This window comes from Diplotaxodon limnothrissa, linkage group LG6, assembly GCF_057381915.1.
Source record: "Diplotaxodon limnothrissa isolate DT_005_m linkage group LG6, D_limnothrissa_male_GT1.1, whole genome shotgun sequence".
Classification (NCBI taxonomy): Eukaryota; Metazoa; Chordata; class Actinopteri; order Cichliformes; family Cichlidae; genus Diplotaxodon; species Diplotaxodon limnothrissa.
In genome coordinates, this window is record NC_140601.1 from 14,339,188 (window position 1) to 14,352,440 (window position 13,253).

The following is a 13,253-nucleotide window of genomic DNA, read 5'->3' on the forward strand; positions in this document are numbered from 1 at the left end:
GTGAGACACCCAGTCATTTTAAATACCCTGGTGATTTAGCTCAGCTTAGCATTTAGGAGCCATAATACAGAATGTCACATTAGCTTTATTACCCTTAATATGCAGCTTAGAATAATAGCCTTAGCTAAAACCATTGTGACGGTTCCATTACAGCAGAAAACCTAGCATAGCTGAGGCTGGGCGCTAACATGCAGGTAAAATCCCATTAGCATGCTGCACAGGTAGCCCATAGCACCTCAGTGTCTGTGTCTGATTTGACAGGCTCTTTTTCTCATTCCAACTCTTAAATGGAAAATACTCTGCTCTCCATTTGTGTTATAATAGAAGGGGGGAAGGGGGAGTGAAGGAGAGATGGAGGGAAAAGAGAGAGGGATGAAGAGCAGGAACAAGAGCAAAAACAGAAAAGACAGTGAGGAGAAAATTACATTGCAGTTTGTACAGCTAGCAGTCCACATGGTGAATGGGAAATGTGACAGATTAGTGTTAGCACTGATAACCAGGAGAGACACTGATTACAGCCTGTCAACCACTCAACCTGTTCAGTCCTGCTGCTGCAGAGTGCACGTGCACATAAATATGCACACGAGAACTAAAGTGGGAGCAAAGACACCGAGATGCAGCGCAAAGAAACAAAGGCAGTCCCAATTAACCCTCTCTGAAGGAGTGTAAAGGGGCAGAATCAGGGTGGAAGGTTTCACAGTTTACTGTGTGTCTGGTATGTGTGTTAGTACCTTCCAGCTGAATCGCAGGCTGGTCTGTGTAGCAGACAGAAGGCTCAGGTCAGAGGGGTGTGTGTCTGGGGCAGCCTGTAAGGTCTGAATCAGCCTAGAGGGGGCGCTCATGGGACTGGATCCGACGATGTTCACCTGCTGCATCCTGAACCTGGTGCGAACAGAAAGCAAAGTTACAGGAATAGTCATTGTATACAAGGTGAGCTCATTTCACATAAAGCCAGTGAAAGCAGTTTAATGTCTTTTATGCTTTTCAGAGTCAGAAAAGACAATTCTGATAATATGATATTGATCAGGGGAGCTTAATAGGCTTGGAGACAGCAATTTATAACAATCAGGCTGTGGGGGTGTGTTCGGGTTCAATACGTTTCTTCAAATATTTTCAATTCAAGTCCCATCAGCCTCAATCTGCCTCTGAGTGTAACACTAATTAGCAAATCTCGACGTGGCGTGGTAAAGTTTCTACCTGCTAAACATCATCACTGTCATTGTTTGTCGACTCTTAGGGCTCACTAATCACACAGCTGGGTGTGAGCGGCAAATGTTTTCATTTTCAAAGGTGATGGTGCAATCTGATCCAAATGTGGAAAAGAGGCTGCATCAATTATTAACAGGAGAATACAGAAACAGCAGGGGCACGAGTTGGTAATGACCAATCACAAGCCCCTCTGCTCATCTCATCCACTCCAAAAGCAGCCCCAGATAAATCAGGGAATAGAAGACAGAGGTTCATTTTCATGAAGCACCTTTAAAATAAAACAGATACGGATAAACATACATGCTTAGCAGTAGAATGAACAGACTGTGATTGGACCTGCAGGAATATTGGGCTTTGCACACAATTACTAAAGCAATTATTTGGGACTCAGTGGTTTTTCTCCACCACTCCGCTCCGCCACTTTATTAGCTACAGCTAGTGCTGGCATGGAGCCTTTTTGCCTTCATATCTGCCTTGACTCTTCATAGATTCAACGATCTGCTGGAACCATTCCTCAGACATTTTGCTCCATATTGACATGACAGCACCACACAGTTGTGGCATATTTGTCAGCTGCACATCGGTGGTGATCTGTTCTATTGAGATCTGGTGACTGTGGAGGCCATTTGAGAACAGTGATACAAGTTTACATGGCTCATTATACTGCTCAAAACAACATTAGATAGATGGGTACATTGTGGTCATAAAGGTTGGCAACAATCCTCAGGTAGGCTGTGATGTTTGAGGGGCACCATTACACCATGACCAGCAGCCTGAACCAATGACACAAGGCAGGATGTATCCATGCTTTCACACAGTTTATGCCAAATTCTGATCACACCACCTGAGTGCCACAGCAGCATCATGCATGTTGTAGCTTCAGTTTCCTGTTTTTAGCTGACAGGAGTGGCTCAAGTGTGGCATTCTGCTGTTTGACGCAAAGTGTCTGATTATTCAAACAAATCCATCTGCCCCAACCATGGCACATTCAAAGTCACTTAAATCACATTCTTCACCATTCTGATGCTCCGTTTGAACTTCAGCAGGTGATCTTGACCTTTCTACATGTCATGTTTTGTTGCCATTTGATTGGTTGATTAGATATTTAGATTATTGTCAGGGTCCTGGGTCTGAGCAACCCAGGATCCCTGAGCAGTTATGTATTATATTATTATTATTATTATTATTACTATTATTATTGTTGTGTATTTTGGTGTTGCTCCCCCTTCCCTGTGCTTGTGTATATGTGTGTGTGGGTGGCTGAGCACTTGTTTATAGGCGGCATCAGGCCTGGAGGGTGTGGCCCTGCAAGGGGACTGGCCACACCCGAAGCCACACACCTGCTGCTGATCAGGCCTCGTCGGGGGAGCTACTTAAGAGAGTCTTGGAGCTCCCACCGACGCGGGATCATTGCATGAGACTCCACGTTAGTCACCCTGTCTAAGTTTAGTCAGAAAGTGTATGCCTGCCATTTCTGAGTGTCCTGACAGCTGCGCTATTGTTTCCCGCAGGAAGAGCGTGGAAGGCACGGAGAGCAGCGAGCACACGGACTATTCACGGGAGACACGACACGGGAGTCTGGGAGAACACGGGGATTTATTGTTACGTTGTTTTCACTCTGTAAATAAACACTGTTTGTACATAGAGCACCGCGCCTGGGTCCTCCTTCCCCACTCCTTCCACGGTGTGCCATGCCATACCGTGACAATTATGGGGTAGCTGAACAGAAGGACCTAATAAAGTGGCTGGTGAGTGCACATTAAAGACCAATAAACACGAGCAGGTCTGTGTCAAAAGTATCAGTCTTTATCCAACAGAGGGGAAAATGTGGTTAATGTTATTTAAATCACATTGTAATGTCTGGTGAGTTTTTTAAGTTGCGGATGAAAGGATTCACACTGCGTCACGTGTGCATAAAGTAAGCAGGTTTTTGATTTTTGCCATCCAGTTGGTCTGAGCAGAGGGGAATACAATAATCCAATAAAACCCATCAATGGTGCTTCTGCCTCCACTATCAGAGCATCCCTTTGTTTACATTTGTGCTTTTATACTCTTAACAAAACTGGAATTTGGAATCTATGAAATTAAGATCTGACCCACTCCTGCTGCATACCAAGAGGTTTAAAATGAATGAAGCCTTGGTGGTTTAAATCAGCGAACAGTACAGATAACTTCAGGAGTTTGATCAACTACATCTGAAAAATTACATTTGTTTCTCTCACTTTTTTTGGAAATCCCTGGATTACATTGATATGTCATAATCCTTTCAGTTATGCAGCTATCAAAGTGCTGTAGTAGTGCTGTGGAAAATCATTTAAGAGACGTGTTTTGTGATTTTGGAGAGTCTGACTGTGTTCTATGATAATTCTCTGTGTCTGTGAGAAGATGTGGTCTAAGCAGATTTAGGCACAAATGAAATTTCATGCCAAAAAAGGTTCACACAAATTGAACTGTGCTGCCTAATCAGCATATAACCACACTTTCAGCTGTGCTCCTTCTTTGGGCAAACATGTTTGTCTGGTGCCAGAAAATTATCAAGCAGATGTAGATCCAAGAATACAGACTTTCAAAAACAGGCTTATTAAACCTCTATTAGCTGTGTGACCTGACAGATGAGCTGTTAGTGTGCCTGGTCACTAGTTTAATTCCCAGCTGCCCAGACTGCTGTTGCATGTCTACTCGTTTTACCACATTTGTTGGAACCACATGTGTAGCTTAGGTTGGAGCACCGAGGGAGATGGAGGTTAATTGCACATGCGCTACTTGGATTTGTCATGGATTTTAATAAATCAGATGTGCTTCAGCTAAATTTCTGGTTATATTCAAAATTTTCATTGAAAACATATCAGACATACAAATATCTCTGCTGTGGGAAGAATTTAAGGAATCAGTAGAGGCTGACTGATATGGCATTTTCAAAAGCAGTACTGTTATTAGAGGATTTGAAAGTCTCATACTTGGATACTTCGGCTGATATATTTTTCTTTCTGGCACACAAAACAGAATGGCTCCTAAGGCTAGTGGTTTACACATTTGCCAAACAAGTAAAAGATTCCTAGTTTGACCCAATGAAGGAGCCACAAATCCCTTTGTGTCAGTAAGGACATCCAGTGTAAAAATGTTACCTAATCAAACCTACCGTGTTGAACCCCTGTGAATAAGGGAGCAGCTGAAAGTAGCTTACACTAAACAAACAGATTTCTCTAACATTTGTGTATTTATTTTAGACAGTACACTTTATAAGTTAACTTGTTTTATAGATACAGCGAGGGATGACTCCTTTACGCTCTGAATGATTCGGATCAGCTGGTTGTTGTGTTAGTGGCATTCCAAACACTTGTTGCTAGCAGGGAAGTTGTACAACACCCTCTGGTGGACAAACCATCCAACATCAATGCTGATAACATGGCTGAAGGGTGTTTCTCCTGTTTTCTTTATTTTTTAAACCAGTCATTATAAATACAGATACTGACATATCAGCCAATAGCTAATACAGCGTGGCAATATCAGCCTGCTGATAAATCAGGTACATTTAGAGCTGAATAAAAACCAGGACAGGCAACTTTACCTTGCTTAGTTTTTTGCAAAAACACTAAACTCGTAAAACATTGTTTTATGTCCTGATATTAGACCCAATCCTGCAATCTTATCAAGCTGCCTGCAAGCTCACAGCAATAGAGGAGTTGCTGCTGAGTGGTTGACTGAGACCACTGGACACTGAGTGTGTGTCAGAGAGAATTACATTTACCACTCAAGGTCCAGTTGTTGTATGAACTCATAATTCATATTTTGCCAATAAAAAAGCTCTATTGGTGAGTGAAAGATACCTCCTTCTGTTAGGGGCATTTCTCTCTGAGTAATGTTAGCGTTTCTGTCCTAAACAAACCCTCTGCTTTCTTTATGCTTTTATTGGAGATGAGGACGGGGGCCAAATGCACAAGTTCCAAATATTGGGGGACACATACCCAGAAAACTACAGCTGCAAATCAAAACAAGAAAACAAACAAAAAAAACTGTACTTGCACATTTTTTAAATGTATGTCAGACATCCACATGTAACTTTACTGAAGAGGAAGCAAAACTTACTGAATGGAGCACAGATTAACAACCATTTCAGTTTTCTGTGCTCAGATCAAATTTGTCCCATCTCATATATATATGATATTTCTTTCAGTATTTTGATCTGGAACTCTCCGCCAGAGTTTGTTTAGTTGACTGATGGTGCCACGTATTCAGTCAGTAAAAGTGACATAAGAAAGCAGAGCCATTAGGGAGTATTTGTTACTTTTGTAACTTCTAAAAGAAGCCGTGCTTTTGTGTGGCTTTGAACGATAAACCGTGGGAGCGTGCAGGTTGTGTAAGAGGCTATATCTTTGAGTTTTTGTCCCTGTATTGGGAGATAGAGAGCAGGGTGTAAAGAGGGACTTAAAGCAGGGGATAAGAAATACTGACAAGTGCATCACTTCATCTAACGTCCCAATGGTGTCGCCTGTGACAACATAATCCCTGTGAGTGTACAGCGCGTGCATACACACACTGCAATCCCATTACAGATGAAGGCCGAGATACAGAGAGCAAGAGGAAGGCATGGTCAGATTGCCCGATAAATAGAGAAGATAGGCAGACAAATAGCTAGAGAAGGAGAAGGAAAGAGCGAGAGAGAGTGAGAGGGGGAAGAGTTGCTGCTGTTCAGAATGGCGATTGATCACATATACAAAATACAAGCTCCCCCTGAGGAGGGATTACAGACACTCCTCGCTGTCCTCCTCCATTTCCTCCTCTCCTCGTCTCTAATCCCTTTGTCTCGTCTTCTCTTTAATGTGTTCTGCTGCCCTTCCCACTTTCTGATCACCTCTTTTCTCCCCGTCCTCATCCTTCTCCTTCCCTCTGGCTAGTTGCAGGAGGGTAATAAGGATCTGCATGCAGCAGCTGTGAAGGTGCTGACAAACAGAAAAGTCTCAGATGGAACTGTCTCTCTGTGTGTCTGTGTGATTTATCTAACTTCTCCTGAGCCCAGCAATACAGCAGAACCTGGTGCAGAGTGAGATGTGTTTGAGGAAGCTGTTGATTATATGTGTGTGTGCAGGTGGTAGCGTGGGATATGTGTGTTTGCTGCTCACCTGTACTGAGTGAAAGGAGTGAGGTCTGGGATTTCCAGAGTGTCTGCATCTGGCTGGTTGTCTTTTTGGTACACAACTTTCCACTCCTCCTCTTTTCCATCATCCTTCACCACCTGTTGAAAAGGTAATCAGATGGAAGACAGTTTCTCTTTTGCTTGATTTGTCAATAAGAGCTGACCACAAAAGTGTGCATGCAACACAAACACAGTCACACGCACCTGTCCTTCAACTATCCACCGTGATATGGCAGTCTTGCCATCAGGACCGGGTCGAAATCTCACCGTTGCGGTCCGAGGGCTGATGTTGGAGATGACTAAGTTTGAAGGAGCACCAGGAAGTTCTGCAGATAGAAAACAGAAAAAACAGTGCTTTAGCCTATATGCAGATAGTGCTTGCAAGATACCTGTCACTGCTGCATATTATTGATAATCATGCAGATATGTAAAACATTTACTGGAAAAAAAGATTATTACATGTTCCTTTTTAATGAGAACAGAAGTCTGTGTATGGCTTTAAGATGTCTTAAATATTCACTGGCAATTTCATTAGGTATAACTTTTCGACTAGTCATTAAAACAAATATTTAGGCAGCCGATCACATGGCAGCAACTCAGTGCATTTATGCATGTAGACATGGTTAAGATGTTTACTTGATGAGTTCCAACCAAGCGTCAGAACAGGAAAGAAAAGTGATTTAAGTGGCTTTGCATATGCTATGGTTGTTTGTGCCAGACGGGCTGGTATGTGCAATTTTCCCACAGAATGATCTCTAGTGTTTAAAGAGAATGGTCTGAAAAAGAGAAAATATCCAGCAAGTTCAGCTCTCTGGGTGAAAACACCTTGTTGATACTAATGGCCATACTGCTTTGAGCTGCGAGGACGGCAACAGGAACTCATAAACCACTTGTTACAACCAAGGTATGCAGAAGAATGTACGACACGACGAACGTTAAAGCAGACGAGTTGCAGCAGAACAAGACCACACCAGGTGCCCGTTCTGGTAGCTACAGACAGAAAACTGGGGCTACAATTTGCATTGGATCAGCAAAAGTGTACAATGGAAGGAACAGGATTTGAACAGAAAGTGAATTTGGTGTAAACAACATGAAAGCATGGCTCCATCCTGCTTGTATAAACAGTTTCAGCTGCAGGTGGTGGTGCAATGGCGGGGGATATTCTCTTGGCACACTTAACCACAGCGTACCCATCTTCTGATGGCAATTTCAGCAGGAAAACACACCATGTCACAAAGCTCAAACCATCTCAAACTGGTTTATTGAACATAACAATGAGTTCACTGTTCTCAAATGGCCTCCACACTCAATTGAACAGAGTACCCCTGAGATGTGATGATGTGGAAAAGGAGATTTGTATTACAAATGTCGAGCTGAGAAATTTGTAAAAAGTTTGTGAGACTATCACAGCATGGCCCAAAATCTCCGAGGAATAGTTCACCTTATTCTGAAGGCAACCCACCGGTATTAACAAGGTGTAACTAATAAAGTGGCCAGTGGATTTAGATTTGAGGAAAGAAAACTAAAACACCTCCTACTGCAGGTGCTGCGATAACCACATAAATACACATCCAGTTAGAGACCTGTGTTTTGTCCAAACAGTAAAGGACACATGGACAAATGAATGAATTGTCCACGGCATGGAAGAAGACTGATTGTAGGATTGAAGATTCTGGATTGTAAATAAGAGCAGAATAAAAAATATATTAACACTGAAATGTTTTTATCTGCAAACAGATACAAATATGTAAAATGGCATAACTGACAAAAACATGTCTGAGAATTGCCACATGGCTAATGTGAGATAGAAAAAAAGAAGCATGAATCATGCTGCCAAGTACGAAAGCCAAAAAAATTCCTCCAGTACTTTTAATGTTTCCATGTTTGACCATACAAAAGTATGATTAAAAAGGTTGTTGTTAACTAAAGTACAAGAATCTCTGCATTTTTTTCTCTCTCAGAAGAATTCAGTCCAAATTTCCAAGGTCAATAACACAATGCAGTGAGACAGTGACACAGCACAGCAGTGGAGGTAAGATGAAGGTTTCAATATGTCCCATATAAAGTCTCTAAATGTCAAAATAGGCTGAATTCTTATGACAGTATTGTGGGAGGGCAATGACAAAAGTGAGAATCTGACTTGGTGGAGATGACCACCCCCACCTGTACACTCCAGCAGCAGCCAGTCAATCAGCAAAGTACAGAACTGCAGAGCTTATCTGACAAAATGTAGCTGGAACCTAAAGGATTTCAGTTTTGCTGTTTATTTTCTCTTCCCCCCCCCCAAAAATATCAATGATTAACTGTGGAAACATCAACTTTAAAAAGCTTTTGGCTGTGATGATAACTTGTCTCGGCAAAGCTAATTAGACAGTAATTGTCATCCCCAACTGGCAAATGCTACACACTTGAAAGCAAAGCGTGACAGTATCAATAACTGCAAGAAAGAATAATTGGAAATCAACTATTTCATCTAACAGCACAAAAGAAATTCTCTGACAATAAAAAATCACTGATGTGGCCCAAGTTTGTTCAGCGACAACAAAACACGGCTGACTAAAAGTCTAAAAAGTTGCTTCTGTCTTACTCAGAATGAGAGCCGAGCTGAATCTGGCCGACAACAACCACAAAACAACTATTATTTTCTCCCTGTGGTGAGTTTTCTTTTTTAAAACCTTGAATAAATCACAGAGGAATAATGATACGTTTTGTATGCACAATTCAAGCAGAACTAAATATTCCTATTAAAGGTTTTTACAGCTCCACCTTTCAAATGCCACACGCGCACACTCACACGTTTTATAGCTTGGAATAGACTTCTTCACTGACAGCTGTTGAATTGAACTGCCATTGGTCTGGCAGGCGGCACATATGACAACGGCTCGGAAGACGGCGTCTGAAAATCCGCTCGTTTTAATCAGGAGCTAACAGATAAAATATGTGACAGCTTGTTTCTGTTAATGAAATTGGCATAATCAAAAATCATCACAATCCACTTTGCTTCTAAATTATCTCACTCAATCAAGACCGAGCACTTTAGAGCCTCTTTTCAAACACTTCTCTCGGCTGTGTTTGCTCTGGACGGCGTGATCTGCTGTAATCCATCCAATTCTGTTGCAAGCGCCGTGTTTGCCGAACACAACAAAATACACGTTTGTAAAGCCGACGCGTTAAGCCAAATGGCGTAAATCGGACAGATTTCGAAGAATACCTGAGAGGATTCCTCATTGAAACGGGACAACAAAACAACCGTCCAACCGTTGTGGAAACAAGGCATCATTTAGTCTGGATACAGTGCGGTTCATGTGTGCACCGCAAGACAAATTACAGCTATCAGCAAACTCTGCTCTGTAAATGCACGCAGCAAACTTGTAAGGGTTATATGTGGAAATGTTGATATCAGCTGCCTCGCGCAGATGAATGACAAAACTCCATGAATATATGAATAAATAAACAAGACAAGAATCTATACTCTGTGGATCTCTCTCTTCCTCTCTCGCTCTCTCGCTGCTCATTCTTTAGTTCTTTTTCCCCACCTAATATTCAGCCCTTCGTCTTTCCTTCAGTCTTTTGCTTTCATGAATTAATGAATAACCTCCAAATCTGAACTGTCTGTATCCATCTTGCTTTCACTTTTTCTTCTTTTATTCATAAATTAGTAATCAGAAAATGTTAGGACAAAAATCCCGCTGTATGAGCTGTGTTTTTTTCTCCATTCTCCCACACTTTGCTTTCTGCCTCTGAGTCCATTTCTGAGACACTTTGGTCTTCGACTCTTTGGAGATTGGATTTTCTCATGTTTTCTGTTCTTCCCTCATTATGTTCCTCCATCTTCTTCTTTTTCCCCCTTCTTCAGTCCTGCTCTTTGATTGTCTCTTGCCCTCTCTCTTCCATTGCTGCATTTCTTCCACTTTGCCATTTGCAGTTAATCAGCGCTAATAATGATTGCAACTTGGCCTAAGTCCAAACGCACAGAACACACAGACACACACACACACAATTGCAGCTTACAATAAAGCACTCTCTGAGATGCTGTAAATGACCGGCTCTTGTGTGTGACTGTGTTTGTCGATGTGTGCGCTCGCTGTGTGGGTGATGATTCATGGATTCACAGTAACAGCTACTTATCAGCCTGAGGGAAGACAATGGCATCGCAACAGCTCATCACTCATATTTACTCGGCTCCACACACACAAACAGACACACACACCCCCAGATACACACACATGAAAAACAGTTTTTAACATCCGCTGTCACAGGCACCGGTGCGTTTATTTATTGTACCTGGTGGGACCCCGGTGGAGATGGTGGAGGATGTGACCACGCCCCGTCCTGCAGCAGTGAGCGCAGCCACTTGTATTGTGTACACGGTGGTGCAGGTGAGGCCGGTCAGCTGGTACTGCAGGGTGGAGTTGGGCAAGGAGCGTTCCTCGCGACTTGACTCCACATTCGGCACTTCCCACCACAGCATGTAACCTGCGGGGTGTAGCGCACACGCTGGGTTAATAAAGGCGCATATAGACACAAGCAGACACAAGTACACACACAAGCACGTGTGCAAAAGCGCACACACGTACAAATAATGAGAGGTGCAGAGCCATAAAGGAGGGGAGAGTACAGAAGGGGTAACTCCAGTCAAAATCCTGTCTGTCCCATCGCATCTTTGCAGTCATGCATCACACTCCACCTTCAAATGTGTGTGTGAGTGAGGCCATTTGTGTGTAAAGCCCCGGAGAGAGTGAATGGTCCCTCATCTGTCTCCCTGCTCACCAGGTGCTGGATGAAAAGCAGGTTGAGGAGAAAAGAGTAAATGTGCAAGGTGACCTTGATTGAATACCCATTTTCTCACTCCTCTGAGTGTGTATGCTGACTGGAAAGCCACTGCTCCCTGTGCTGTCGGGTTGTGGTCCTGTGGTGGAGGTGCTGGATGAATGTTGGACAACAACACAAAGACACAAACATGTAATGTAGAGTTATCGCTTAATTCACAGCAGCTTGTTGTGTTCCCCATTGACTAACAGAGCCAAGGAGGAAGTAGGGCTAAATTAATCTGGGGGAAAGTGCCTTGAGCTCTGCGATGTGCTGCACAAACAAGACCACGGGTGTTGGGAGGCGTGGGATGAGGGCATGTTCGAGACAAAAAGAGGAGACAAGCTGCAAAGGGAAAGGATTAGCTGATGATGAATCAGTTACACACAAACGTCTTCTTAGAGATGGGGGACAGTAAGAGACTAAGTGGAGGAAACTGAAGAAACTATAAAGAGAGGGGATGCTTTTATAAATTCACTTAGATTGGTCATTTGAGAAGATTACTTATCTCATCAAAAATGTGGGTAAAGGGGGGAAATTATTAAAGGCTATCTGCAGTTTTGTTTTGCTCCTTTAATTTTACTGTCATGTTGCAAAGATCTAACCGGTGATGATGCCGTCCTTATCTTCAGGTTCTGCCCAGCTGACTCTGAGCGATGTGTCCAAGATTTCAGTGAAGCTTAGACGGCGAACACGTCCAGGGGCTGAAAAACAAAACACACATACACACACGCACAGTGATGTGGATCAGGCAATTTTTGATTGCAAACAAGCACACATCTCTGTCGTACACAGCATATTACCTATGGCCTATGACTTCACAAGCCTCTTCCTAATCACATTGACCAACACACAGACACACACACATACACACACACACACAGGTGGGTGCAACCCTGCCATTTCTCATTTCATCAATCGCTCTCTAACCCCTTCTCCCTGCAGAGCGATTAAGCTATTCATCTGAGACATTCAATAACTCTCATACACTCATACTCGTGCACACACACACACACAAACACACACACAGGCGGATGCAAAAAGCTATCATCAAGCAAGAATTACACCCACCGTTAACCCTGCCGACACGCCCAGCAACCAATCAATAACTGGCCACTGCTGTGTATGTGTGTATGTGTGTACGGTACATATGGCTACTAATATCCCTTTCCCACTCAATAATTACTGGTTGGTAATAACTGCTCGTCTGCCTGCCTATAGGCTATTGTGTTTATTTGATGGAGTGATGGTGTGCATGTGCACTTGTAGCTGGGAGTTGCAGCTATTATGTTTATCCATGGAACAGTGGGCTATAAATACCACTAAGCCTGAAAACATATGAGTCAATTCCCTTTAGAAAGACACAACGTAGAGAAAAAAATAAATAAATAAAAGGGAACCGGGAGACGTCCGGGGAAACTAAGAACAAAGAAATTAAAAATGAGTGAAAGGCAACTAAGAGCCTGAAAGAAAGCAGTGAGTGCAGGTGTATTGTGTTTGCTGGGTATTGTGTACACAGCTGTGTATCACACTGATAAAAACAGCTGGACTGAACGGAGAGCTAGCTAATGCACTTTTATTATTATTCACAGGGGAGTTCTTTGTGTTGTTTGCTGGCTTTATTCACGCTGTTGCTCATGTGTTGTGTCTGTGCATGTGTGAATACTCACTGTCCTCATGCGTCTGCACCAGAGTGGGCGGGCTACGGGGACCATCTCCAGGCGTTGTGAAGCAGAGGGTAGAGCCATAGTACCAGGTGAATTTCTTGAGGCCGCTGACCAACCCTGTGTGGCGTGAACTGGGGTAGTCTGGGGTGATGGTTACTATAGTAACGTCCTCTGGAGACTGCTCTGGCCACACTAGCAGCTGTGGTAAATTAGAAAAATTGTCATTAGTGACAGCAATAATAGTCAATGAATCCAACGTAAGTCCAGCAGGTCACCCCAGAACCCGAACTGTCCATCAGAGTTATATTTCCACTATTTTTGTCATTTATTTTGACTCAGCAGCTCCAGGCTACTGGATCCATTATTGGGAGCGCATTTATGAAAGAAAACTTATTTGTACCACAGTATGGGACACAGTGGATCTTTTCAAATTA

At 42.9% G+C, this 13,253-nt stretch overlaps 1 protein-coding gene across 2 annotated transcripts in view; it reads right to left on the minus strand.

Moving 5' to 3' along the window:
- Window positions 1–13,253, minus strand: part of LOC146630288 (protein sidekick-1-like) — a 292,332-nt gene that overhangs the window by 40,759 nt on the left and 238,320 nt on the right. For both annotated transcript variants that reach the window (XM_085355729.1, XM_085355728.1), the window contains 6 exons: window positions 12,823–13,018; window positions 11,758–11,856; window positions 10,628–10,819; window positions 6,548–6,669; window positions 6,330–6,442; window positions 732–882 (listed from right to left, as the gene is read on the minus strand). In XM_085355729.1, the coding sequence (XP_085211855.1) occupies window positions 732–882; window positions 6,330–6,442; window positions 6,548–6,669; window positions 10,628–10,819; window positions 11,758–11,856; window positions 12,823–13,018 (873 nt within the window). The remainder of the gene's footprint in view (window positions 1–731; window positions 883–6,329; window positions 6,443–6,547; window positions 6,670–10,627; window positions 10,820–11,757; window positions 11,857–12,822; window positions 13,019–13,253) is intronic.